The 27,925-nt window shown below is 41.5% G+C and overlaps 1 protein-coding gene across 3 annotated transcripts in view; it reads left to right on the top strand.

Moving 5' to 3' along the window:
* Positions 1 to 27,347, top strand: part of STON2 (stonin 2) — an 85,762-nt gene extending 58,415 nt beyond the window's left edge. For all 3 annotated transcript variants that reach the window (XM_064151141.1, XM_064151150.1, XM_064151159.1), the window contains exons 5-7: positions 12,252 to 14,084; positions 20,610 to 20,812; positions 21,945 to 27,347. In XM_064151141.1, the coding sequence (XP_064007211.1) occupies positions 12,252 to 14,084; positions 20,610 to 20,812; positions 21,945 to 22,022 (2,114 nt within the window). In that variant the 3' untranslated portion in view covers positions 22,023 to 27,347. The remainder of the gene's footprint in view (positions 1 to 12,251; positions 14,085 to 20,609; positions 20,813 to 21,944) is intronic.
* The last annotated feature ends 578 nt before the right edge of the window (positions 27,348 to 27,925 follow it).

Here is a 27,925-nt window from a genome sequence, read left to right as displayed (position 1 = left end):
ATGTGGGAGCCATCCAAAAGCAGGAACAGTCCAAAAGTGGGAACTCTCCAAAGTGGGAACTCTGTAAGGTGGGAATCCCATGCTTTTTTTCCTTCTCTGTGATTTTCCTTAGACAGTGTGTCCACTTGCCATATATACTGGTGATGAAGAATCCAGCTAATTCCAGCGTGGGCTTTCCCATGAGTCAGTACCCATGTGGAAAGGCACCTTTTGCTTTTCCCCCTTCAAGCCCACAAGGAGGGGAGGAAAGCAGTTTTCCGTGCCTCTTCTTCCATTCAAGCCTCAGGAGACAGAGGGTGGGGGAAAGAAGGGATTTGGAGTGCCTCCTGAAGAAAGGCTGTAGTCAAGTGGGGATGGGCTCTTCTTCCAGGCACTCAGCAACGAAACAAGGGGACACAGTCTCAAGCTGTGCCAGGGGAGGTGTAGGCTGGATGTTAGGAGGAAGTTGCTGGCAGAGGGAGTGATTGGCATTGGAATGGGCTGCCCAGGGAGGTGGTGGAGTTGCCATCCCTGGAGGTGTTTAAGAAAAGACTGGATGAGGCACTTAATGCCATGGTCTAGTTGACTGGATAGGGCTGAGGGATAGGTTGGACTGGATGATCTTGGAGGTCTCTTCCAACCTGGTTGATTCTATGATTCCTGAAATGTGGATGTGATCTAGCAGGTCATCAGGGTACAGGGCAAGTTTAGTGGGGTTGAAAAAAAAAAATCAGTCTCTCTGTGAAGGACTTGCTCCTAACGTCCAACCTATACTTCCATTTAGCTTTCTGTGCTGTTATTTCATACAGGGATTGCCCTGACTCTTTCATTAAAGTCCTGTCCCATCCAGACCCTGTATCCTGTCTGATTTCTTCATGCCAGGACAGAAATTTTCAGGATTCTTTGTTAATCACCTTTAAAGCTGACAACTTATTTTCTCATATATGTGTATACACATATAGCAAGAGGCTCACTGAGATAGCCATCTCCACAGGATTATTTTGATGTTTTTCACTCTCTCGATCTTACAAAGAAGGAGATGACTTGGCAAATCCACTACCTGAATTCCTTCCCCTCTGCACTCCCATCAAAAGAACAGAGAGCATCACCTGGGGGAGAAAAAGGACACACAGCTGAGACTAGGTGGTGATGGGGGAGATAAAGCTTAACAGTAAAAGAAGAAATCGGTGTGGCTGAGAAGCTATGCAGGACCAGCATCAGGGAATTTGGGGCCTGTATACCCCGTATTCTGCCCTGAGGCAGAATTGTAGCTTGGAGGGAAGATGCCTGCCAGAGATAAGATGGGAAGTTACAATTTGTGCAGAGAGGAAGGAAGCATGGGTTTCCTTTTCACTTCTCTGACAGAATGCTGTGATAACATCATGAGTTACCTCTTTCCAGTCTTCATGTGTGGGTCTCCTTTGGTCAAATTCACATTTAACAGTGAAGCCCATGCCTTTCTGTTTGCTGTAATCAACGCTAGCATCAGGCAAGGGAGAGAAGAAGAAATGGCTTTTTGGCTCCTTTCTGTTTGGGTGCTTCTGTGGAGTGACCCTGAATAATCCCATGTACTTTGGTGTCTTCACACACACACGCAAAATGGAAAACACAAAACTCCAGATGACATAAAACAGATAACAGATCAGTACTTGGTTCTGTGGATTTCCTGCAATTGTGAATACCTGCACAACAGCTGGGGTTTTATGGCAGGAGCCTGGGCTGAAGCAAGAGCTGCACTGAGTCCCAGACCTAGAACAGACGAATGTGTCATAAAACAAGCTGTTCCCTTCTAACAGACTCCCAGGCTGGTCAGCAGCTGCCTTGAGGTTGGAGATGGAGTGCTGATAGCAGCATGGGATAATAGCCAGACTCTCTAACTGTGTCAGAGGGCTGTACAGCAGGAATAGTTAACTAAAACGTGTTTGCATGGGCATGATGATGAGTTTTCTGTCTTACACAATCCTTGGGAGTCCTTTTGTTACATGAATTTGAAGTTGGCTGAAGTTGTCAATAGTACAGTCATGCCAGTCAGACTGGCAGGGCAGGCACAAACACTGATGATACGATTCTGCTTTTAGAAGCACTCTCCCAGACATCCCTTCTCACATCCCTATAGTTTTACTAGGTGAGCAAAAAAGTGAATACAGTGTCACCACAAAGGAAGTTGAAGTTAGGTTACCACCTGTGGGAATATTTATTCTTACTATGTCTTGTCTTCTTAAACTTAGTCAGCATGTATCCAAAACACTTCTTTAAAGGCCTCAAGCAATACACACCCTGACTCAACTCTGCAACCACTTCTGCAACACTGTAATGTGTATTTTGAAGACAGTTTATATACAGAATGAAACGGTGTCTTTATCTGACTGTAATGAGCATGTTTCAGTATCTGTTGCTGCAAGAGTTTGCTTTCTAAGGTCTTAGTAATTGGAAATTGCAGAGTGTCTCTCAGTGTTTTTACTCGATGTAAAGCCCTTCTTGTGTGAGATCTCTGAGCTTCTACCTGAGAAAATATTTAGGTCTTTCAGGTGCACAGTTAAAATAGCAGGTACATGGAGTCTTCACAGCCTTACAATCCCAAGGTGAGGAGCAATTCAGTGCTTACCTTACACTCTTGGAAAAACTCTTGAATCTCTTTCCATTTTATAAATGTTCTCCAGCACACCCTACCACTTGACCTGGATATCTCAGGCCTTTCATTGTCTCAGTCCTTGCAAAAAGAAAATTGAAACAAAATCAGGCATGAAATACTTCATTTTTTTTCTAACAAAATAGTAGGGATATTTGTGTTTGTATAGGAACAAGTCTCCCAGATTGTCATTTGTAGTGTTCCAACATTGTGCAAGGCATATGCATTAAAAAAAAACACTCTGGATTTTATATAATTTTTTCATATGGTATTTTCCTTAGAGAACTGGAGAGATACATTCTTTGGATCATTAGTTTTGCCTTCAATTAATACCAAGTCAGTCTTGGCAGAGGGAAGCATGCTATACTCTGTCACTCTTTAGAAAAACGGTTATTTGTCATACTTAGATCTCAGGCAAGAGTATCACTGACTAGTGCTAGAGGCCTTTCTGGCTAACTTCCAGTATTTTTTGTGAAATTCTTCTCACTTGTATATAGTGTGGACAGTGCTCTGCTTCTCATTGTATGGGAGGAACAAACAGTAAGAAGCAAATACCCAACATTTCTCCTAGCAGTTCACAGCCAGTCCTGGACTTAGGCATCCAATCTTAGCTGTGCAGCTTCTCTACCTTTCTATTTGTTCTCATCCAGATACATCTACTTCCAAGCAGCAAGTGCACAAAGAAATTCCTTGGCATGCATGAGTTAAGTTTTGCTCAGCTAAGGATCACAGCTTCTACTGTCTTCAATTATTTTATTCCCCATAGAAGCCCCCTTGCTTTGTCCATTTGGCTTGTATGATCCCTTAGAAAGCTCACAGACTTTCACATTACTTGGCTTTTCTACAGAGAGGGCAGAAATTGCTAGTTGGTGATCACTTAGAAAATTCCACAGTTCAAATTATTACATAAGTCTTTTGCAGCCCATTCCAATGTCATACCTTCTGCATCATGCTCCTTGTACTTATCACTTGTTGAAGGTGGGGGCATCGCATCAGCAGGTGTATCCTCAGTAATATCTACATGGGTAAGGCATTACATATAGACCAGGCTATCTGTTCTGTTTTCTCATGCTATTTCCATCCAGCCTCCCTCAGTCTTTGTGTTATGTGATGGAAGTCCCTCCAGGAATGAAAAGAAAAAATCACCTACACACCTATGGCTTTGTGTAGGTGGCTTCTCTCACCTCTGTGTTGAGCACCTCACCTGTTGATTCATAAAACTTCACTGTAGCATGGAGCTCCCATATGCTTTGAGAACTGGCCAAACTGACTACCCTCATGTAGTTACACGATCTTTTCTGTAGCTTAAACAGCAAATGGTTGCGTAACAAGTTACAGAGGGGAGAAATATTAGCATAAGCTTCAGGTTGAAGTGGATCACTGTTGACTTCTGCAGTCTATAAATATGTATCAGCCTGTGTTGTCTGTCTTTACAATTCATCAGGTAACTAAATTAATCAACTGAAGTTGAAGGTTCCATGTGGCCTTACAGTAGAAATTGGGAAATGGGTCCTTGGGTTTTTTTAAGTAAGAGCAGGGGCATAGTTTGTAAGTCATTTTGGTACTGCTCAGGGTAAAGGTAGCATGTAAATAAGAAATTACCTCTTGTCTGGATAACCTGAGATGTGCAAGCAAATCCGGCAGACAGGATATGAGCTGCTGACATGATATGATATAAAACTTGATCCTGAGAAATGCCTTGGGTGTAAGAATGAGGAAGTTAATGCTACTATTTTTAAATGTTGTGGGGAGCCAGAAGTGTTTGCAGTAGCACATTCTGAGGATGAGAAATAACCAATGTCTGTTCTTTCTCCTCGTTCCCTCATCACATTTTTCACTGTGCCGTAGATGTTTGTATCTTTGTCTATCATCATAAATTTTAATTTTGTACCTCTTTGTGTCAGTCATGAAGCAAAGCACATTCCTTCTTTTGCTGATGTATTTTGTTCTACCTCTTTCTAAATTATGCACAGAGATGGACATCAGTGTTTATTTCTATGCACAGAGAATTCAGCTCTGGTACAGTCTTAACCAACATCCCTGCATCCTGACTTGTCTTTTTTTGCCACAGAAGCAACACATCACTCGGCAGGAGTGATGTTGACTTAAGTCATGCAGGAACTGCTCACCTAGGAATTAGAGATAAGTTATTTTGTGCTGGCTACCAAATTGTCATCAGCTGCTGTTACCATTTGTGGTCACTGTCAATACAGTTTCTGAACTAAAGGACTGGCAATAGCAAACTTGGAGTGTTTCAAATGTCTGATGCACACAATGGTCTCCAGCCTTCAATTTTCACATAACTGTGGGAACATTTCTTGCATTTAATTAGCAGAGCCAATCCCCCATTCTTATGCAGTACTGCAAGCTGCCTTTTGAGTCCTCATCTTGATGCATGAGACCATAGCATGAGTATGTTACACTGCAGTCAAAAGTTATGCTGCTTAACAGGACCCTAAATTCTGAGAGAATCCAGTAGCTGACACATTTTCACCTGCAGTCTGGCACTGCAAATGTCAAGCATGTTCCTTCCACATGGTACTATTTCAGTAATTGAAGACAAAAGTTAAGAGGTCTGCAAACCCCTGTATTTTGCTACCAGTCTATTGTATATTGCTTGTAAAATTATGGCATTATGAAGTAGTATATTGCCTGTGTACGACAGATTTATGTAACTGCCCTTTGCAGAAGGGAGTTTATTCAATGGATGCTAGTATTAGCTCCTCCAAGATAGAGTGAGATTGTCTTTGCATTTGTAGGATGGGCTACAGATTCATTCTACTTGCTAAATATCATTAACGTTCTGGAACATCCTGGGCTAGCAGGAGCATTTTGCCTTTTTTTTAATTGCTGCCAGAATATTTCTTCCTGAGTTCCATGGTCTTGTCTCAGAGGTAGTTCCACTATTGAAGGACATACTGTATGCACTACTGATCAAAATCAGAGGTAAACAGTCCCCTGTGGATGGAAGCTAAGTCCAAAGTACACTGAGAGGCAAACTGACTTCCTTTGTCTTCCCCAGTGTATTTTGAAAGGAACTGCCTTTGAAAAATACCATGTGTGTGTCTTCTCTTGTTCTCCCTTTGGATGAAAGGTGGAGCAGAACAACTCCTCCTTCTCCAGAGAACCTATCATTCTTTTAGCAATCCTTCTGCTAAAACAGGTTCAGCGTTGTGTTTCCCATCTCTGCTCTGTCCTTACACACACAGGCTTTTGTCTGGTCTAGCCCAATGTACATACTCCAGTAGTAGTAATAATGACTAAGGCTAGGGTGTAGTAGTCTTTGTAACCTCCAGACTGAACACACCTTGCTGGGAACAAAGTTAGATAACAGAGCAGCAAAACTGTGTCAGTCGTGTCTATGCTGTGTCTTCGGGGACGAAAACAAAGTTGCTTTGTAATGTAGGTATGCTTAGTTGCTATGATGTTTACGTTTGTTTAATAGAAGTATGTTCTAAGGAAAACAAAACAGGGTTTAATATTTTCTCTGCCACTTAACATGAGAATTGTTCACAACTTGGCTGAGTCTAGCCTTAATTATAAAACAGTTACAAAAACCTTGTATCACATAAATGGCGTGAATTCTTTAAACAGGCATAGTCTTTTCTAAACCTGTTACAAATCTTGAGACTTCTAATTGTGTCAGTCTTAATGTACCACCTTCTGGCCAGCTAATGGAAGCACATGAACTGATCTCCAGGAAAAACATGCTTCCTAGATCTGTGACTCTCAGATGGATTGGAATCAAAAAGCCTCTTCCTCTGTAGTAGTTATGAGACCCAATTTGGGACCACTGTTTTACATCTGTTTTACCCTTTTAAAAAGTATGGTACAAGAACAAAGTGTATTTATTTACATTTCTTTTTAAAGTAGTCTGCTGAATAAAACCCCAAAGAATGGTGCATTTAAGTGATAAACAGTGCTTTTCCCTGGACTGCCTGCCTTCTGGCTATCACTAGGACAGTCTTACTCCCTTTTAAAGTTCCTTGCTGCCTTTAGTTTACTACCACTTAAATGCTGCATGATCTGAAGAACTATAGCTGATAAATTGGTATTAATTTGAGACCCAGGCATATTTGCACTTACATCCCAAAGCTATAGATCTACCTTTGCTGCAGTGTTTGGGTGATTTCTAGTTGTGGATTTATACCTGACTGTAATCCTGTCTAAGAATGTTAGTACACTAACTTCTAAGTATTTACAAACTAAACCCTAAGCAGTATATTTGGAAAGCATTTTTTCTGCATATGGTTAATTTGTGCATGAGGTGTGTTACAGATGCTTGGTTTGAAGACTGGCCAGGCACGTTCTGACTGCCCAGCCTACTGCAGAATACATAAGAAGCATCTGCAAAACTGTGGTTGCAGCCAAAAACAGGCAGCATAGCTGAGATCTGAGTTAACTGCACATATCTTATGATCTTATGAGTTGTGGAAATACTGTTTCTGTTATTCCATACCACATCTGAAATGTTGATTTTTCATAAGCCAGAATTTTAACTAGTCAATAAACATTGTAAAAGTTTTACAAAGTAAAAATATTGAACATCTTAAAATTAAATTGTACAGGAAATCTAATTAAGTTATCTTGAATATTTTCTTTACTTGAGGAATAATGACAGGGCTCTGATTCTATTTCAGTCTTTGTTTAATTAGTTTCTCTGTTTGAATAAAGATAAACAGGGGAAAAGAAAACAGATGAGATCAAGACAGGCACTCAAATAGCATAACTGGTTGCAATGAGACTTCTGGATGAAACTAGCATTGTTCTTATGGGTAATCAGATATCAGTTACTTAGTTATCAGTTAGGGCAGGCTCTGTTGTTGGGAAGGTGTTCTATTCCCTCTACAGCAGCAGGAGACAGCATGAGTGAAGGAGACGCAATGCAAATATTTCAGGGCAGTAAAGCAAGGGAAGCATGAACACCTGAAATGAAGTAGTCCTGCCTCCCCATAAATATGTATGCTCGTGTGCAGGATAATAAAAAATACAGATACAGAATAACAAGATCTTAATTACAACAAAAGCCTCCACAAAAACATCTAGGATCCTTTAAGACAGGGCATGGAATCCAGTATTTTTCAACAGTTTTCTTGAAGTAGGAGAGCTACTGTAATCTAGCTGTGGGTGACTGGGTCATAATTTGCTTGTATTTCATCTTCAGTTTAGTATCTGCATGATGGTTTATGTTTAAAATTATTAGAGACTGGCTAATTGGAATACTATAATTAGATAAATTAGATCATTGGTAGTAAAAGGAAAATAATGGTGAGGTCTATATCATTCATTGGTTTGCTGGAAGGGATAAAAAGCCAAAGTGTAAACAATTTTGTTGCTTCTGCCTCAGAACCCTTGCTCCTTCCACTTTGCCTTTACTCTGCTTTTGTATCTTCCACTAACAGATAACAAGTAAGCTTTGCTGATTGTTTTGGTTTCTGTCTGGGAATGAAGAGAGAGAAAGAAAGAGAGGCTTTGAGCCCCTCCTGGGCACTTTCTTTGTCCAGAAGGGAGTTTGGATTTCTGTATTATTTCTAATTTGTATATAATCGTAAATACCTGTAAATGTATTGTATATATATTCCTGTAAATTTTGCTTTGCTGTGCTTATAGCTTGATCTTACTTCCAAGCCATCTGAGCTGGTCTGGTAAATTTCACTAGTGGTGGTGGGAAAAAGTTCCTAAGCCACCACAGAGACTCATGGGGATAAAGTACTTAAATGCAGATTAAACGCATTGTGTTTTAAATGAAGCTGGAAGCTCTTATTTGTACCTTGAGATTTTTTCACTTCCTTTGGCTACTAAATTTATTTGGAGAGTTATGGTGAATATGCAATACTTAACCAAGCAACAGACATCACACTTATGTTGTCATTAACCCACTACGGGGAACAGACTGTGTAGTACTGCAGATTTGAGATAAAACTACATCAGGTTTAATCAGGCCACTGATTTACATGGCCTAAATTTAGACACCTAAGTTCAAAAAGATGTAGTGTTAAAACATGACAGAGTAAGATGAACTGGAAAATTATCTAAAGATGAATCCATTCAACGTGACCTGAGGAGCCTGTCAAATGGGAGCAGAAGGAATAAGAAAGGGAAATTTAGAGATCAGGTCTATGACTTCGGTCTTTTATCCTGCACATTTTTCTGCTGGTTCCTTCATCTGTGATGATTTTGAAATGTTTCTTAGCTGTGCCATAAAATGCAAAGTTTGAAACATAACTTTTCTGTTAACACATTGGAGAGCTAGATTGCTGTTAAATTTTCGTATTTGGTGAGTTCAGCAGCAGGAGAAGAGGACAAGGACTGTGTGAACAGTCATCTCTTCCACATGTCAGATCTTGTAGAGACTTAAAGTCTACAGCAGTGCTTAAAAGTCCGTGTTCCAGCCTGCCAAATGTTGGTGGTCTAAAGTTTAAAGTAGAGCTATCTGAATTAAATGTGAAGTAAGATACTCAAAGTAGCAGAATGTCACACAGTGAATCTCTGAACTCATCTCTCTCTCAACAAAACGGATGAGCAATCAGAAATTTGAAAATCTAAGTTTTTGCTCAGATACACTTGTCAAAGTCATTGTCTGCCTTTTTGAAAGGTGAATAACACTCTCAAATCCTCTTTCTACTTCTGTGTCATAGCTTTGGTCATGAACGGCTTGCAGTGCCAATGTCCTTTAGCAGCTGGACTACTGCCTTTCCCCCAGGCATTTGTAAGGTGATACTCCCTGGTAGTTTTGACCAAAGTAATGTAAATAGAAAGAGAACCAAAGACTTCTTTGCTTTTAGTGAGTCACAAAAGGCCGATCATCGTCAGATAGTCCACATCTGTTCTAACAATGCTGGTTTTTAGTTTATCATACCGAAACAATTAACCATTTTGCTAATGAACACTTGCAAAGCCAACAAAACATTAAGAGATCCGTGGACAAGGAAAACTAAAACACCCTTACAGCGCAGGTTGGCATTTGTCCGCTGGGGATTTAGGTTTCCGAATTATTTAATGGCTAGGCAGTGATGTTTAGGCATGTGTGTGGTAAGGTATGGCCGGTGCTGATTGCGGGCAGCACTTAATGTAAGGGAGTGAATGCAAAGATGCATAGTTGTGTGGGCTGCTTGCTCCAGAGCTTACCTCGTGGCAAAGAAGACAGTGCTGTTGTCATCTTCACCTTGGTAAATCTGCCCCTGTGTTTTGCAGCTGGCTGAAGCAACCTCTCAGGTTGGAATCTGGCAAGGTCAGACAATTAAAAGATATTTTGATTTCTCAAAGTAAATTGCTTAGGAAAGCAAAGTCAGTGGGTCAAGAAGGAAAACAAACAAGTGCTTTGTTTTGATCACTTCTTTAATGCAAAAGTAGTCGTTGTCAGACAGAAGTCACTCTGGACTGAAGACTGTCCACACCCCATTAGCAAGCTATCACCTCGATTTATTTTGTAGGAAGGAAAATTCAAAACTCTTTAAAAAGCAAGTAGTTCATCTAGGAAATCACTTGCTTAAATGTCCTCTGCCAGACCTACTAAGGTGCTGCCAAATTGAAGGACTTCACATTTTAAACTTTTATCACCCATGTTCAGGAATACATCAAAAGTAAGGAATGAAAAAATGTGGAGTAATCGACTAAGCCATACTCAAGCAGTGACAAGATTTTCCACTATACTGTATTTGCCTTTGCAGCAGAGGTGCCAGCATTTCCCTTGGGATATGCACACTGTTTCATCTAGTTCTCAGCAACTTTCCTTGGATGTTTAGCTGCATTAGCTTATCGCTGTTTTTATCCTCCCTGCTATTAGCTCTCCTCTTAAGAGACAAAGCTAAAAACCTGTCTTTTATTTAGAACCACCTCTGTATTCTTCAGGTGTTTGTAAACCAAGTGTATGGTTCTTTGCCAGCAGGAGAATGTATTTTTTTGTTTTAGTTTCAAGAAGAAGTATTGTTTCACTTCCACAAATTAAACAACAGGTTATTGGGGTTTTTTCCTATAAAATAAAATGAAACTAATTATTACATATATGAAGCCATCTCCAGCTTCTGATTTATTTCTGGGTATCTGTGATCTGGAATAAAAAAGTAGTTACTGTTATAAAACTTATTCCATTTAGAAGGAATTTTTTAAGGTGATTGTGTGTTTTTCATATGGACTTTCGAGGACATCTTCTCATCTGCTTCTCTCAAGCTTACCATAGTTGTGGATCTGTATAATCAAATTTTGTTTCTGCAGTTCAGAAGCTAGTGTGTGGGAAAGAGGAAGATTATAATTGGAGGCAGGGAAGATGTGGTCCACTTTTATGAACCCCTGAACTTATGAACACAGGACTTGTAGAAGTCCTAAAAGAAATGGGGAGTATTTTTTTCCAGAAATATCATTTTAAAAATAGAGACCCTTATCATGTCTTAAGCAAGCCTTAGGTTTGCTTCAAAGGATTGCAGTCTTGCTGACCAGACTGGGAAGTGGTGACAGTTTCAATAGTTACTTAGATCACAGATGTACAACCATGCCAAAGTACTACATCTTACACTCATTTTTTGGCTTGTACTGAAGAGCAATGACTCGTGTAAAACATGAGGTCTCTATATCAGAAGCAAAAGTCCCAAATGGTAGCACTGTTGTATCATATGCAGAGCAAACCTGTGGTGCATCCAGAGAATACAATTTCATGCTGGCTGCTTATTTTGAAGAGTGCACAGATTCATTAGCTCAGTGGGAAGAAAATGGGGAGGACAGTTTTTAATTTCTGAACTCAGAGAATTTATGCTCATTTTGGAGCACACCACGTTACCACTGCAGCTGTCTATTCCAGAAGGAGCTGGGGTTGCAATGGCACAGTATGATGCAGGCTTCCAGAAAGTGCCTTGGCAGAGCCTGAGGCTTAAGAAAACAGTAGCCAGTAGTGCTATGTCCTGACAGAGGATGAGGGCAGCTTCCACCATACAATTCAAAAAGATGTCTTTCCTTATTCTAACATAAATCTTTAGGTCACAACTTCTCTGACAGATTTTTCAGACATCTGGCACCTGGCAGACTCTTTCCCACAGGGTAATCCAAAGAGTCTCTTTGCTGAACACGTCCTGGACAAAGATGCCATCTTAGGCACCTTTCATAGTGCTTTCATTGTATCTCCATATGCTGTTGTGGTAACAGCAAATGTGCATAAAAGTATGTGGTGGTAGAATGGAGAAGTGCTCTTCCTCAAGATTCATTCCCCCCTCCCTGCTGAATTCTTCTGTCGGACAAATGGTGTGGGGACAAAGAGGGAAAAATGAGAGTAAGAGTGAGAGGGAACAAAAGAGGCAAAGAACAAAAGGCAAGTGGAGTGGAGAAATGCAGCCTGGAGGTTTAGAGGGGAAGTTTTAAAACATCCCTACAACATGTGGGCTGAAGTTCTTTTTTTAGGTCATTATGTTGGAATGAGAGCAATGCAGCCATTGCTGTCATTCCTTTTGTGTTTCTTCCTGCATTCCTTTTCTGTGTTCAGCTGTCTGTTTCTTCAGTAATTCTAGTTAGACTGTTCAGCCTTTTAGCCAAGTCTTTTAACTGCCATTCTTGCCCACCCTTTGTTGAGCACACCAACTAATACGGTTTTCTTTTCGTGGAGATAACTTCAGAATAATTGGCTGAAATTTTCTCCCCCTCCCCTCTTCTTTTAAAGACAATTCCTCATCTCTCCAGGAAGATGAAGAGATAGATATGGAGGCTGTCAACTGGCAGCTAAACAACACTTCCACAAATGGGCATTCATCTACCCAAAACACAGTTCGCTTTCCCAGCTGGGTGACTTTTGATGACAATGAAGTCTGTTTTTCACCACAGAACTTTTCTCCCTTGAAAACAGACACCCCACCTGCAGAAACACAGACTCCAGATGTTAACTATAACCTCACTACATCCTTTAAGAAAAGAGAACGTCCTAAAAGCACATTGGGAGATCTCTCCAAAATTCAAAAGCTAGACCTTTCCTCCTTAACAAAGTTGCCTTCTGTTGAAACACCACCATGGAGTGCTACTAATCCCTTCCTGGATGAATCTCTTCGAGATGTCCAACCCTCACCCATCAATCCGTTCAGCTCATTCTTCGAGGAGCGAGACAGACGTTCCAAAAGTTCCTCTGTCTCCAGTGCTCCAGGCAAAAGCCAAAGAGACTCTCTCATTGTTCTTCAAGAGCCTGATACCATCAGTTTCCATGAGGCAAACAAAAGTGTAACCCACACAGATGCTGTAGAACAGCTCAAGCAACTTCAGATTGGAGACCCAGATCATGTGAGCAGCCCCACCTTGCCTGATGATGATCCTGCAATGCCATATGATCTGGATGCAAGCCCGTTTAACCTGGCACCAGCTAAGCCAAAGGATGGATGGCCAATGATGCTCAGGATCCCAGAGAAGAAGAATATTATGTCATCCAGACACTGGGGACCAATATATGTAAAGCTGACTGACAGTGGATGTATACAGCTCTTTTATGAGAAAGGACTGGAGAAGCCTTTTCGGGAATTCAAACTTGAAATCAATCATGAGATTTCAGAGCGCAAGCTCCAGAACTATGATGAGAATGGAAGGATACACAGCGTGCGGCTAGACCGCACAACCTACAAGGAGAAAAAGAAGTACCAGCCTAAGCCAGCCATTGCTCACACAGCAGAGAGAGAGCAAATTATTAAGCTGGGGACTACAGATTATGAAGACTTCCTTAGCTTCATCAGTGCTGTGCAAGACACACTGATGAGCCTGCCGGCCTCATCGATGGATCTGAGCACAGTGGGATTAAACTATCAAGAGGAAGAAATCACAGTTGATGTCAGGGATGAGTTTCATGCCATCTTGGCCAAAGGAGACAATGCAATTCTCCAGCACAGTGTGCTGACCCATATCTATGTTCTCAGCTTCCTTTCTGGCCTGGCTGAATGCAGACTGGGCCTCAACGATATCCTGATCAAAGGGAACGAAATAGTTGCAAGGCAGGATATTATGCCCACTACTACCACTAAGTGGATTAAATTATACAGCTGTCGGTTCCATTCGTGTGTAGATGAGGATGTGTTTAATAACTCCCGTATTATCCTCTTCAACCCCTTGGATGCCTGCCGGTTCGAGCTGATGCGATTCAGAACTGTCTTTGCTGAGAAAAGTTTGCCTTTTACTCTGAGGACAGCTGCTAGCATTAATGGTGCTGAAGTGGAGGTGCAGAGCTGGCTGATGATGTCCACTGGGTTCTCTTCCAACCGGGACCCTTTAACTCAGGTCCCTTGTGAAAACGTGATGATCCGTTACCCTGTGCCAAGTGAGTGGGTGAAGAACTTCCGCAGAGAGAGCGTCCTGGGGGAGAAGTCTTTGAAAGCCAAGGTGAACAAGGGGGCCACTTTTGGATCAACCAGTCTGTCTGGTTCTGAGCCAGTAATGAGAGTAACCTTGGGAACTGCCAAATATGAGCACGCCTTTAATTCCATTGTATGGAGGATAAACCGACTGCCTGACAAAAACTCAGGTGAGTGATGCATACCATCTCTGCAGGAGTAACCTAAAAGGGGTTGTCTATTTTGTAAGATAAAGAATACTGAGTTTACATGGTGAGGGTTAAACCACCCTCTGTAGTACACCAGAGGACATCAGTTAGTTGCAGAATCCATTTATCTGATCCTTCTTTGCATGTGGAATGAGCATTGTAAGAGAACCTTCACTGCATCTAGAACAGGGACCTAAGATATTGTGCAACCATTAAACAAAGACATTTCCAAACATCAATTCATGGCTATGTGTCTGTAATCAGTCAAGACAGGTAAATACAACTTAAACCTGAATATAAAATTGACTCATACCAACATGAACCCCATAAGTCTCCAAGATAAAACCCATGAGTCTTTGTATTCCTAGTAACATGTTCATAAGTAAATATTCAGACAACACAGGCAAGCTACTGTTCCCTTTGGCCATCACTGACAGTCATTCTACTTCCTGCCATTCGTTCTTGCTGAGCAATAAAGCCAGACAGCTTTAATTCTTGATTTCTTTAACCTAGTCTAGCTTTTTACAGATGAGATTGACTTTTTATTATTAATGCTATAGTAATGCAGCTGGGAGGGTTTCTCTGTTCAGTGTTTTCTGAAGGAAGGCTCAGTGTTGTGCCATATTTGGCACTTTCTAAGAACATATATTTCTCCTGAGTTTGAGTTACAGTGTCAGCAAAACACAAGTCCAAGACTTCTGGTCTTCCAGACCATGGATTAGTCCAAGGATGCCAGCGTACACCATTGGTTACAAACGTGGAGGGATATCACTGACTGTAAAAGTGAATGCTCCGTTTTTTCAGTAGTGAGGCATAAGAAGAGAGAGCTTGGGAAGAATTCAAGAGAAATATGACAATGAAAAGTTAACCTCAGGCTGTTCATAAGCTGTCACATTCTTGTGAGGAAGATCTCACTATGCCATCTGCATGAGCTCTGGGAATGAGATGCTGTGAATTCGGGCTTTTCTTTGGCATCTTCTCTCCAAAGATCTCAGTATACCATACAGACATTACAGCTGGGGAAATGAAAGCCCCCACACTTTTACACAATCACAGAATATGCCAGTAGGAAACCAGGAGAAGAGGCAGAACTCCTGTCTCTAGTGCCTCCTGTGAGATGATGCTCCCTTACCCAGTACTACTCTGAGGCAAATGTTGATCTATGCTTGGTTTCCTTGATTTCATCTCTCCTAGTGTGAGGCTTTACTATATATACCATGTGTCAAGGGGAAATTCATCATAAACTTGGTGCTGCTGTTGGAACCCTGCCACTGAGCATCTATCCATCAGTGTCAGAATACAGGGCAGTTAGTATTTGTTTACATCCTGAGAGGAAGAGAGTGTCCTCACCCCTCCAGTCAGGTCAGATGTAATTCTGGGGAAAGGAAAGGCCTTGCAAACACTGTCTTGGCCAGCACACATAAGGCATGTGAGAGGGAGGGAATTCCAAAGCAATGACAGTGCAGGCCAAGTGTAGTCTAAATCTGACCTTGCTTCTCAATGGACTGATTAAATTCCTTAATGGTATTTGTCTCATGGTCTTCCTTACTCAAAATATAGGGCAAACAAAGAGGGATATAAGTGGTACTCAAAAGCATTGATTTCCTCTCCTTCTTGTGTTTGTCTGATGGAACAGATGCAGTTTTATGTCATACTGATATATGGGCTACTCCCACCCTTGTGCGTGCTTGCCTGTATCCAGCCCTACTCAACAACTCATATAGTAACTCACAGCCACCTATTTGCAGAAGTCCCTATAAATGATGTAGTTCTCAAGCACTTAAGTATGAAAGTATTCCTTGAGTCACACTTCATACTCTTCCTCTATCATCTGCAACTCACACCTAAGAGTGCTCTGGGTCCTCTGTAAATGTCTGGTCTGCTAATGAGGTGCTCTTGTGTCTGGGACTCAAAGCAGGAGAGAGGTAGTGTCATCACACTGCAGCTGGGGGGGAAATACTGCAGGTGGCCATAGTCTTCAGCTCCACCTTGCCTCCGAATACCCACAACCTGGAGCATACATATTGCTTGACATCCCCTAGCACACGATGCCTATCCATTATGTGCATACCAAAGGAGCATATATGTAGGCACGCACTATGGGACCCTTCATATTGCAGGCTCTGACAGATGAGTGCCTCGCAAACATGATCCCAAGAACTCCGCAGCTTCCAGGTTGCTACTTGGAGCTCTTGTGCTTCCCTGCATTCCCTGAACGCAGTCTGTTGCATGCTCTGTGTAGACGTGAGGCTTGCGACACCATCAGCCCTGCCTTAGGCCTCTCTCAAGGCTCAGTGCCACAGCCTGCAGGCAAGGAGAGTCAGTTCCTCTTGAAACTCACTGCTTGCATTCAGGTTGTAGTATCCTAGCAGCAAATTGTTAAGAATTATTTCAGCAGCTTCGCTGTCCATCCAGATTTTTTCTCTTTGTGCTTTCTAGTGGAATGGGGTCCTTTGCATTCTCACTATAGGAACTTCTCAGCACTGTTTGATTATTTTGTAGCCAAAACATCTGCTTATGACTGGGCATTGAAAAGCATACGACAAATGAAGGACCGTGGGTGATCTGACAGTGATTTGACCTAAGGAAAAATACAGAGTGGATTCTACTGAACACATCCTCAAAATCCTTTCAGAAATAGCTCGTTAAACTTTATTGTCCTTCTTAGATTCAAAATGAATGTGATAAAAACAGCCCATAGAGAAAGCCTGTTTCCAGGCTCTGCAGAACTTCAGTTGCATCTGGCTGGGGTCCACATGTTTGGATTTTTTTTTTTTAATTCCATCAGCAGAAAATTAGGGAAACATCCACATGGTCTTCAGTCATGGGAAAACATTCCCCTAAGTGAAGCAGGGATGTGGCCTTTATGCAGAACCTTGGATTGGGATGTTTCAACTTTACTCTAGTTTGACTGAATACCAGACATGCTTCCTGAAGTAAAGTTTACCCTTTAATCAAAACATGCTGCGAAGTGAGAGTAATTTGGAACAGATTCCCTCCGACTGTGGTAGCCCATCATAGATATGAATTATATTAGCAGATCTTTGATTGTCAGGATGGAATGTTGGTAGCTCAAGGAAGCAAGAGCTGCACAGCATTAGCAGTCCATGCTAAAACCCTCCTGTATTTTCTAAATAGTGCTCCTGCCCATTAAAGAATGTTCTCTGAGCCTGCTGAACAAACTGAAAGCCTATATAAATTGTGCCTCGTGTGCCTCACACTTGGGACACTAAAGAAAACCGATGTGCTTCCTCTGTTTGCTGTAGTTTTGGTGGAGGACTTGGTTTTGGTCAGGTTACCTGGTTCCCTACCATGGTGAGCGTGTTTAAATGAGTAACTTCCATATTTTTTCAATGTTGCACATAGTCTTTTCCTGTTAGAGGCCACTCCTACTAAAAGAAATTAAATAACTGAAAAATTGCTGTGTTAATTACATTGAATTGCTCTTTTTTTTTTTTTTTTTTTACTTTTCTCTCCTTATTTCCCCCTTTTTAAATTAATTATTTTTGAGACTGACTACCCACCAAAATTCATGTATGTTAGGAGTGTTTGCTGATTCAATGAGAATTGGAAAAGCTCCGATCTTTAAAGCACTCATCACACAGCGTGCCCGAACACACTCGAGCACTTTCCAGTGTTACCTTCATGCCAGTCCCTTCCAGAAGCAGCTTGGCACATGCTAGCTCAGGGGCATGGTGGCCAAACGTTTTGTGGCTGTGGATGTGGCTTGTGCCAGAGCACAGAGTCCCCTCTCCTGGACTGCTATGAGACTCGGCTGCAATTTAAGCAGTCTGAAGAGGCGAGCGACCCACAGCAAATTAGAGAGAAAAAGCATAGCAGGAAGCATTACAATGAGAAATCTGCTGAGACTGGTACAGTGTGAGGAAGGAGATGGGGAGCCTGAGACTGGGAGTTGGTTGCCAGTATTGGGTGCCAAAACCAGAGGTTTTGACACAGAAATGACACATTACTAGGCACCCACGTGTCCCATGGAAGAGGCTGAAGTTCTCAGCCACCACAGGTGTACCCATCTGTCAATGGTTAGAGCTGGGCCAACCACTAGATGAGTGTCAAACACTCTCCACTAACCCCTCTCCCTTCCTGGAAAAGAAGAGAAAGGAAATAAGAGAGAGAGACATGTGAACTGGAAAAGAAAACTGTAACAGCTGTAGTGAAACAATAACAATAAAATCAAACATATACAAAGCAAATATCAAGCCCAACCCTCCTGATGGCAATTAGGCACCACTGATGCTATGGTCAGACACTGGGAAATCCCAGACTGAACTCAGACGCAGATAGGAACAGGATTTAGGAGCTGGATTCTGAGACTGGATTCAGGAACTCATGGATCAAGATCAACAGCAGAATGGAAAGAGTCCTCCTGAGATGCTGGTCATTGAAGATGAGAGCTTGACATTTGTGATCCTTCAGCTTTATACTGAAATGACACATACAAAATGGATACTCAGTTTAGGGTCAATCTGTTGTGTCCAATTCTCCCCATAGAGGAGTGACCTTTTACTTTCTGCACCCCCAAGGCGATAAACAAGATTTAGCAGTGACCTTGGTCTGCACAGCAGTCCTTGGTACTAACTATGAACATCAAGCATTATCGCTACTAGAAGCAGACACTGCCTGCAAAAACATGCTGTTAATTTCAGAAAGTGCAGTTACTTAGACTGAGCTGACAAGTAAAATCACTGAGCAGAATTAGTTACTGTTCTAAGTCAAACCAGGACACCAACCCAGCCAAGCTCAAGAACTGGCCAGAAGCAAAAGCCCTTTGGTGCTGGAGGGGACAGTAATTCCCATGGGAGTAACACAGGGCTGTTGCAAGTCCACGGTGTGTGTGGTCATTTTGAAGGTCTGCTGTGTGCCACTGCTTTTTATCCAGGAAAAGCACTCGCCAGGTATGAAAATTTGTCAAAGAGAGATCCCAGCTCACTTTAGAGCCAGGGTGACTCAGTCAGCACTCTGCTTGGAATAATTTACCCTGATGAAAAGCAGTTGATGTATTTTAGTATTTGCAGAACTTGAGCTTTTATGGTTGCTTGATGCTGTACTCACATTCATAACGTGTCTGCAGCTACAGTGCTGCACATCTCTGTGGCCTTTGCATAGCCTCTCACTGGATTTGCTACAGAGACAAAAGTTTACAAACATTGCAGTTGTGAGGAAACTGGCTAGGCTGTTTGGAAATATAAGGGTGACTCTAGCTGAAATTTTTACTCAGAATTACACCAAGCAGAATTTCTTTTTCCGGCTTCAGAGTGTAAGTGAGATATTGCAGTCCTGATGCTCTCTAAAGACGGCTCTGTTTCATCTTAGACCAACATCCTGTCCTGTTGGAACAACAGGATGAAAAACACATTTTACTTTTCAAGCATCAGCCAAGCAAGGTTGACTTTTGGGCTAAGTTCTGGATGCTGAGATGACTTTTTTCTTAAGCCTCAGGCTTGCAAATCATTTACAGGAAGTGTTTTCCTCCTTTTCCCAGGGGAGCTGCTAGGCTTTCCCCATCCAGTTCTTTTTCACTCTGCCTGCCTTCATTCCTCTTTGTCTTTATCCTGTATCCCTTGCTGAGCTGTAATGGAGAAAAACTTTCCCCATCAGCAAGGAGTCAGAAATCCTAAACCTTACATTAGTGGCAGATAAAGATTCTATTCATTTATTTTTATATCATTTATTTATAAATTAATTAACACAGATTAGTAGTTCTTCAATCAGAAAGCCCAAGGTGGCTTTAAAGGCTACAATCCTCATTTTGCAAACTGAGGCACAGACCTTAAACAATTTGTTGAAGAACCTGGGGAGGTGGCAGCAGTCAGAAATGAAACCAACCTAGTTTGAGTAGCTGTTGCTGCTTTCATTTTTAAACATCTCTGCCATCCACCAAAGTAAAGGGGAAAAAATAATAACAAATGTTATTTACAGATGACAGAGCTAAACATGATTACTTCCACACCTTGCCATCCTTAATGACTAGCTGCCTTGCCATGGGTTAGAATCAGGAATAAATAGTTCTTAACAAGCTGTGCACAGATTTGCTTTTTGAACTAGGAAGGTTATTTAACCTTATCAGGTATATTTACTTTTGCTAAAAATGGGGATAACAGTTTCAAATAAGCATGAAATGTCTGCCAAATCTCACCTTTCCTTACTACCAATGCATTACAGAAAGATGTGCCACAATGCATTTAGCTTCTTGCATACACTGGGGGAATCAGAGGAGAAGGAAATACTTTGCCCTACTGTGCTTAATTTACATCTTGTATTTAACCCACTGAAAGCAAACCTGAGTGATTGGCAGCCCTTCCTGCAGTGTGCTTAATTCCTCTGGAAATTCCTGACAACACTGAAGCAGGTAGGATGCTGTCACTTGCTACAAACCAGTTCACCAAGGCACACTCCATTTCTTGCACTTCTGTCATGTTGCTTCTTCCTAAATGTTGTGTTTCTGACCCATTCAACACAACTTTCATGTCTGTTGCTTTCTTTTTCCAGCTTCTGGCCACCCTCACTGCTTCTTCTGTCACTTAGAGCTTGGCTCTGACCGGGAAGTGCCTTCCAGCTTTGTCCGCTATGTGGATGTGGAATTTGACATGCCCACCACGTCTGCGTCCAAAACCATTGTGAGGTCCATCTCTGTTGAGGACAAGACCGATGTGAGGAAGTGGGTCAACTATTCAGCACACTACAGTTACAAGGTACAACTGAGCATGGGCCAGTTACTTTGCATACTTCGTTGTTTTGAAAGCTGTGGGCAGACAAATAAAATACCATGGGTATATAGGCTGTACCATGGGTACAATTTGGCACATGCCAGGCTCTGTGCAGCAGCTACCGGTGCCCAGTCTATTGCAAACAAGCAGGGGATTATATTTTCAGTGAAGATGGAATGACCTTTATTGCAGTTGCTTTGTGGAAGAGCACATACAGAGCTGAATCTGGCAATTAGTTGACATGATAAGAGAGTGAACAAGTTTTGCTGCATTTCGTAACAGCTTCCGTGGGAGTGCTACAGTGGGAGTGCTACAGCAGACAAAAGGATCACTTTATTTCTCTGCTTAAATATTTCTTCTTCTTGCCTGCTTTAAGGAGAGAAGCAGATGGGAAAACACACTACATATGTTCCTGCCAAGAACCTCAGTATGCCAAAATTTGCATGTTAGCTGATCACTTGGCAGAGAAATTGGCATCCTACCTGCCTTTTTCAAGAGCAGTGGTGAGAGGTATTGAAAGATTCTCATAGAAAATATTTTTCATGGTAATCATAATTACATTTTTACTAGTCTCTTGAATTCCCTGGAGGTGGTGTTTGATCTTCCTAAATACCCCTTTTAAGAGTTAAACATTGGATTATCTCTGAGTTTTCAGAGTTGTCTAAATTTCACACACAAATGTAAATGTGCATTTTGAAAATTAATCTCTTTGCTTTATATATCAGTTTTTTTGGAGTTTAAAATTGAGGATGATCTTCTGTTGTCACTTAGGAAGCCACTTTTCCTCTGCTGATTTGTTTCTGGAACTGGATTTGAAATACAGCTAGGGATTGCAGTAGATACAAAATCATGTGAACCTGGTTCTTATATGACATTTATCCTTTCTAGAACTGATGTCATGACAATGTTGAATCATAAAACTGTTTGAAATTAGACTGAAAACGCTTAAAAGTAAATAAAATCCACCTTTACCACCTTGTTCTATGTCTCTTCACAACCTTCTCAGTTTACCAAGGGTTTCTTCACCTGGGCAAGATACCAAGAGCACTAAGGAAGACTTTTGAATCTTTTGTTTTCCTGTCTCGTACCATTGTTCTCCTTCTTTTTCCTCTGCCAGGTTGAGATAGAGCAGAAAAAAAGCTTGAATGAGGATCTGAAGGGAGAACATAATGTAAACGAATGTGCCACACACTGAAAGAAGATCAGCCTGCAAGTTCTCAGAGGGGTGGTCAAATTACAGACCTGGAAGAAAGGACTAGCCTGGTTTAGGTATTTTTGAAAGTATGGAGTTCTACTTTTAAAATAATGCTCTGAAGAGTATTCTTTTTAACTTGTGATGATCTGTGCTTTGAGAAGAAGCTTGTCAGTGGTTTGTTTGGAGTGGATCCACGGGCTTCTACTGGAACAATCCCACTACAATTGGAGTATCACAGAAAAACTTGTATCAGGCCTGCCTTTTCTGCCTCTTCACCATTTAGGTTTTGCACTGAAGTATGGTCTGGCCACTGTCACAGCCAAACCAGAAAGCAGCCTTTATCTCACTCACAGTCTTGCCCTCCTACCTGAAGTTTTTTTGTTTTGTGTGTTGGGGTTTTTTTTGTGGGTTTTGTTTGGTTGGTTGGTTGTTTTTTTTTAATGCCTTTTTGTTTGGTCATTGGCAGATTCACTTCCTTCTGAACTGCCAAACAAACCCAGCGAGCACTGAGTGACAAACTACATAAAAAAAATCATTTGTGAAATGGTCAACAAAGTGAAAACCCTGAGCATCGTTGTGGAGAATCAAAAAAATCTACATCTCAAACACAGAAAATGGTCAAGCAGATGAACTACAGATACAGCAGCTTATCATAGAATCAACCAGGTTGGAAGAGACCTCCAAGATCCTCCAGTCCAACCTAGCACCCAGCCCTAGCCAGTCAACTAGACCATGGCACCGAGTGCCTCATCCAGTCTTTTCTTTAAGACCTCCAGGGACGGTGCCACCACCACCTCCCTGGGCAGCCCATTCCAATGCCAATCACTCTCTCTGGGAAGAACTTCCTCCTAACATCCAGGCTACACCTACCCTGGCACAACTTGAGACTGTGTCCCCTTGATCTATTGCTGGTTGCCTGGGAGAAGAGACCAACCCCCACCTGGCTACAATGTCCCTTCAGGTAGTTGTAGACAGCAATGAGGTCTGCCCTGAGCCTCCTCTTCTCCAGGCTGCACACCCCCAGTTCCCTCAGCCTCTCATAGGGTTTGTGTTCCAGGCCCTTCACCACCTTTGTTGCCCTTCTCTGGACACGTTCCAGCACCTCAACATCTCTCTTGAATTGAGTTATTATTTAATTATCATATGGTTGTTTTTTTGTTCACCCCTTCCTGTCTCATCCCTCGAAAACCAGCATGTCATTGTGCACATTTTCTTGGGGTCTTCACAAGTTACAAGAAAGCCTTTACAATTTGTTAACATTTTTGTTAGTCTGAGTTGCTCTGCATCTTGACTGAATGTGATTACGGCTGCTAGTGACAGGGAATGTGTGTTTGAATAGAGGTGATACAGGAGGGACTTTGTTAAGATTAGCTCATTCCTGCCTTGAAAGACATTTAAGGGAAAAACATTTGGGTTTAGGCTTGGGGTTTTTTTAATATGTTTTCTTGGATGGGTAAACTGAGTGGCTATTGAAAATGCCAGAACACAGTTACTTTAACAGACAATGTTGTTTGTTGTTGGAAATTCTGTCCAACACAATATTACCTGTATGTTCTACCTGGAAGCTACAATATAAGCAACTTGTATTTTTATAAAACTCCCACTAACAGGGAACCCAAAATCTATTTGCAGAAATTATCAACAAGCTTCCATCATGCAAATTTTATTATTTCCACTTAGCTGAAAGTAACAGCAAGTCTCAAAGCTTCTTTCTAAACAAAAATGCAGAAAGCAAAAAGCACTCATTTCATACTTATTTTCAGAGCAAGCAGTGTTCAGAGTACTCAGTTCTTATAATCGTTTCCATGGCTTGTGTAATACTTTGTCTCAACTTTAAATGTAAAAAAAATAATTTATTAATTCATAGAATCATAGAATCAACCAGGTTGGAAGAGACCTCCAAGATCATCCAGTCCAACCTATCCCCCAGCGCTATCCAGTCAACTAGACCATGGCACTAAGTGCCTCAGCCAGTCTTTTCTTGAACACCTCCAGGGACGGTGCCTCCACCACCTGAAATCTTTTATCTTTTGAAAGGTTACTGCTGACTTGAAAAATACACATTTGGAAAGCCTTGGTTTAGGGAACCTCTAAATGCCTGTTTATATGCACCTCAATTTCATGACTACATCATAGAATCAACCAGGTTGGAAGAGACCTCCAAGATAATCCAGTCCAACCTAGCACCCAGCCCTATCCAATCAACTAGACCATGGCACTAAGTGCCTCATCCACTGATAAATATTTACACAGGTATACTGCTGTAAATGCATAAATCTCAGTCCTTCTAGGACTTCTTAATAAGCACATAATATTCTATTGCAGATACTCCTTGGAGCACACCAGTTAGTACTAAGCATTTACAATATCTCTCTGTAAAAGGAGAAAAGTTATTAACTTTTAGGAAGCATTTTGAGATCAGTGGATTAAAATTACTGATAAAGGGCAAAGTACTATTATTTATTAAATGAAAACCTGTGTAGGTTGTGAAATATCTGAGAGCATGGGGCTGAACTCATGACTGATTCTCAACTCAGTTACAGGCTGGCTGCTGGGAGTTGCATGGCAACCTCTTCCTACAAAACTTTCTCTTCTTTTCAGAGGCACTCAAAGAGCTCCTGAGTGGTTTTCCTGTTTTTCCAGCTTCTAGCATAGTTTTGAAAAGAACCAGGAAGAAATCCAACAAAGCTAAGCTGAAGAGGTGCTGAGATGTTGCTGAGGAAGTGTGAGAATGTTTTGTGAAAAAAAAACAGTTGGGAGATACCCTGCTCTGATCTGCAGGTTCAGGGTCTGTGAATTGTTGCCTATTGCCTCCCAGCCCTTGAAAACACAAGTAATGAGCAGGAAGCAAACTTATGTCATACTCCTTCAAGAGAAAATCAAAGAAATACTGAATTCTTACACCATTCAATTTCTGCCACACTCCAGACACAGAATATTTCATGCCCCCAGAACTGAAAGGTGAATATATTGGAGGCTTCTGGATTTATTTAATTTCTCTACCTCTTCCTCACTGATTCTTTGTTTTAATTTCAAATTGATGAATGAAAGAAAGAGTACTGGCCTGACTCTAACCTTTCTTGCATAGTTAGTTGTGCAACACACTTAACTTATGCAGGCAAAACTGGAAAAGTGTTTTGGCTTATAATAAAGCTATTTTAATCCATTCTGATCTCTGGAGAATCATAGAATCGTAGAATCAACCAGGTTGGAAGAGACCTCCAAGATCATCCAGTCCAACCTAGCACCCAGCCCTAGCCAGTCAACTAGACCATGGCACTAAGTGCCTCATCCAGTCTTTGCTTGAAGACCTCCAGGGACGGTGCCTCCACCACCTCCCTGGGCAGCCCATTCCAATGGCAAATCACTCTCTCTGTGAAGAACTTCCTTCTAACATCCAGCCTATACCTACCCTGGCACAACTTGAGACTGTGTCCCCTTGTTCTATTGCTGGTTGACTGGGAGAAGAGGCCACCCCCCACCTGATGTACCTGCCACTGAATTTTCAACAGGTTAGGATGAAAGCCTTGACCAGAGTTCCAAAATATATCAGTTCCTATAGAAACACTAAGAGTTTGCTGTTTCAAAAGAACACTATCAACCAGAATATTTAGAAAGCCTAATGTTAATATCACCAGGTGCTGCCATGGCATTCTTTTTTCCAGTCCAGCTCTGTTGCAAGGACCACGATCCTTGGTGTGCTTTCGAGGCTTCCACTGTTCTCCCTTGATGAAACATTTTTTCAGTATTAGATACTGTCATCTATTGACTGTAAGTACCTGACCCATGTACTCTTCATCCATAGAGGTACACTTCAGACACTCTGTCGATGGGAGAGAGGAGGGAAGCGCTGAGAGGTTTGTCAGTTTTAGAGTAGTAGAGATGATTCAGCTCTAAGTTGTGCCTATAGCAGGAGTATTTTTTTTTAATCTAGAGGGGAAATCTCTGAATAGTTTCAGTGTAATGCTCCTTTTGAGGAAAATACAATTGCTGCCCTTCAGTTTATTGGAAAGCTTTGTAGTACTCAAAACAATTTGTGCAGGGAATGTGCCTTCAAAGTAAGAATACATTTGCCGACTTTCCCACTTCCAGCCTTTTTTATCATGGTGGTTTTGTTTCATTTCTGCACTGTGGTAAGGATTGAGGGAATTTTGCCTAGCAAAAGAAACATTCTTTGATCAGAAGGAGTAAAGTTGGACAGTTCTGGGCAGCTGAGCTTATTTTATTGAATGTCTCCTACATTTATTAACTGTGGACACTGCTAGCAAAGAAAAATGGGCAAGAAAAACTGTAACTGACATTACTTTCTGCTTTTACTTTATTTAGGCTCCAGTAATCCTACAAGGGAGACAACTTTTAGGTTCTTTGTTGTAGCAGTATCAGAAAGAACATGGCAGAATTAATTTACCTCTTCTGTTGGATTGCTGGCTGACATATATACTTGACAGGACATCCAAGACCTGTTGGTCAACCCACCTACATGACTTAGTAGCTGCTGAGTCTCCCTCTTGATCCCAGGACAGAGAGCAATTTCTTGCAAAATAGCATGAAAACAAGAGGAAAAGTTCATCCTGGAGAGGTACTTTGTTGCTTTCTGGATATTCTCAGTAATTTCATAGAATCATAGAATGGTCTGGGTTGGAAAGGGCCTCCAAAGGCCATATAGCCCTACTGCCCTACCCCCTCTGCATTAAGCAGGGACATTCTCAACTAGATCAGGTTGCCCAGAGTTTTGTGGAGCTTCCCCATCATGGCCCTTGAATGCATACAAACTAATCAAGCCCTTGATAGGTCATTGCTGTTCCAGAGGGTTAAAAATTCCTTCCAGTGATCCTTAGCAGCTAATTTATAGCTGTATTCATTCCCAAAAACGGCCAGCACAAGAACTTGCTTATGGATGTAGTACTTACCTTCTTACCTACCACTAAAGTTAAATCAATATGATGAGTTGTCAGAGATAGGAAATGTTATGTGGTAACAGGCATAGCTGTTCCTAGCCTTCCTGTTTGGTTCACCCATCCCCCCTTTCATCCTCCCGAACATCCATCCTCCCATCTGTCCTACCCTCCTTCCCTCTCTCTCTCTCTTATATACTTGCAATTCATTCTTTGCACTATTGATGTTGACTAGTTTGATGGTTATTTTGTAACATGCTCCCTCCTTTGTATTTTGTAAAATAAGAAAGTCTATACACTGGCTAACTTTGTAGAAATTGTTTATTGTTTGGTTGGGGTTTTTTTTCTTTTATCAGTTGAAATGGGATGTCTACTTTTGTTTGAACTGGGGGAAGACTTAAATAAATGTAAAGATGAAACAGCATATCCACATTTTCACTCTGAAATTGAAGTTGTATGTGCTGTATATTCTGCTGAGTCAGAAGCCTTGAGTTCCTAAGAGGAGAAGGGAGTGCTTTGAATGGCATAAAGAGATAAATTAGAAGTCATGGAACTACATACAGCAAAGGGATTATTTCATTTGATCAGCCAGACTGAACGACGGACTGCAAAGGTAATGGAGCAGAACTAGAGCCTGAGCCATATAACACAGCAGCTGTGTGGAGCAGCACTGACACAGTATAAAAGAGGATCCAACATTTGAATGAAGCCACTCTGAAAGTAATTGAGAACCGAAGCTTCTGCTCAGTGGATCTCTTCTACTTCTGCTTGCTGACCACTAAAGGCAAGAGTGCATGTCAGGGCAGTGTCTTGCTATGATTAGAACATCTGTTTGCAAAGCAATTTCAAGAACAAGGTCTAGCTATTTATAGAGTCCTCTGCTGCGTTTCTCCGTGTTCTTTCAAACATGTATCGTTTTGTGCAGCTTTCTACAACTCTCACAGTCACTGAGACCAATTGCAGTCTGCTGTTTTTTTCTCAAAAGTACTCCCTGAATCAAACTGAAGA

This window comes from Pogoniulus pusillus, chromosome 1 (genome assembly GCF_015220805.1).
Source record: "Pogoniulus pusillus isolate bPogPus1 chromosome 1, bPogPus1.pri, whole genome shotgun sequence".
Classification (NCBI taxonomy): Eukaryota; Metazoa; Chordata; class Aves; order Piciformes; family Lybiidae; genus Pogoniulus; species Pogoniulus pusillus.
The sequence above is the reverse complement of the archived record's forward strand: the minus strand, read 5'-3'. Positions and strand labels throughout refer to the sequence as shown.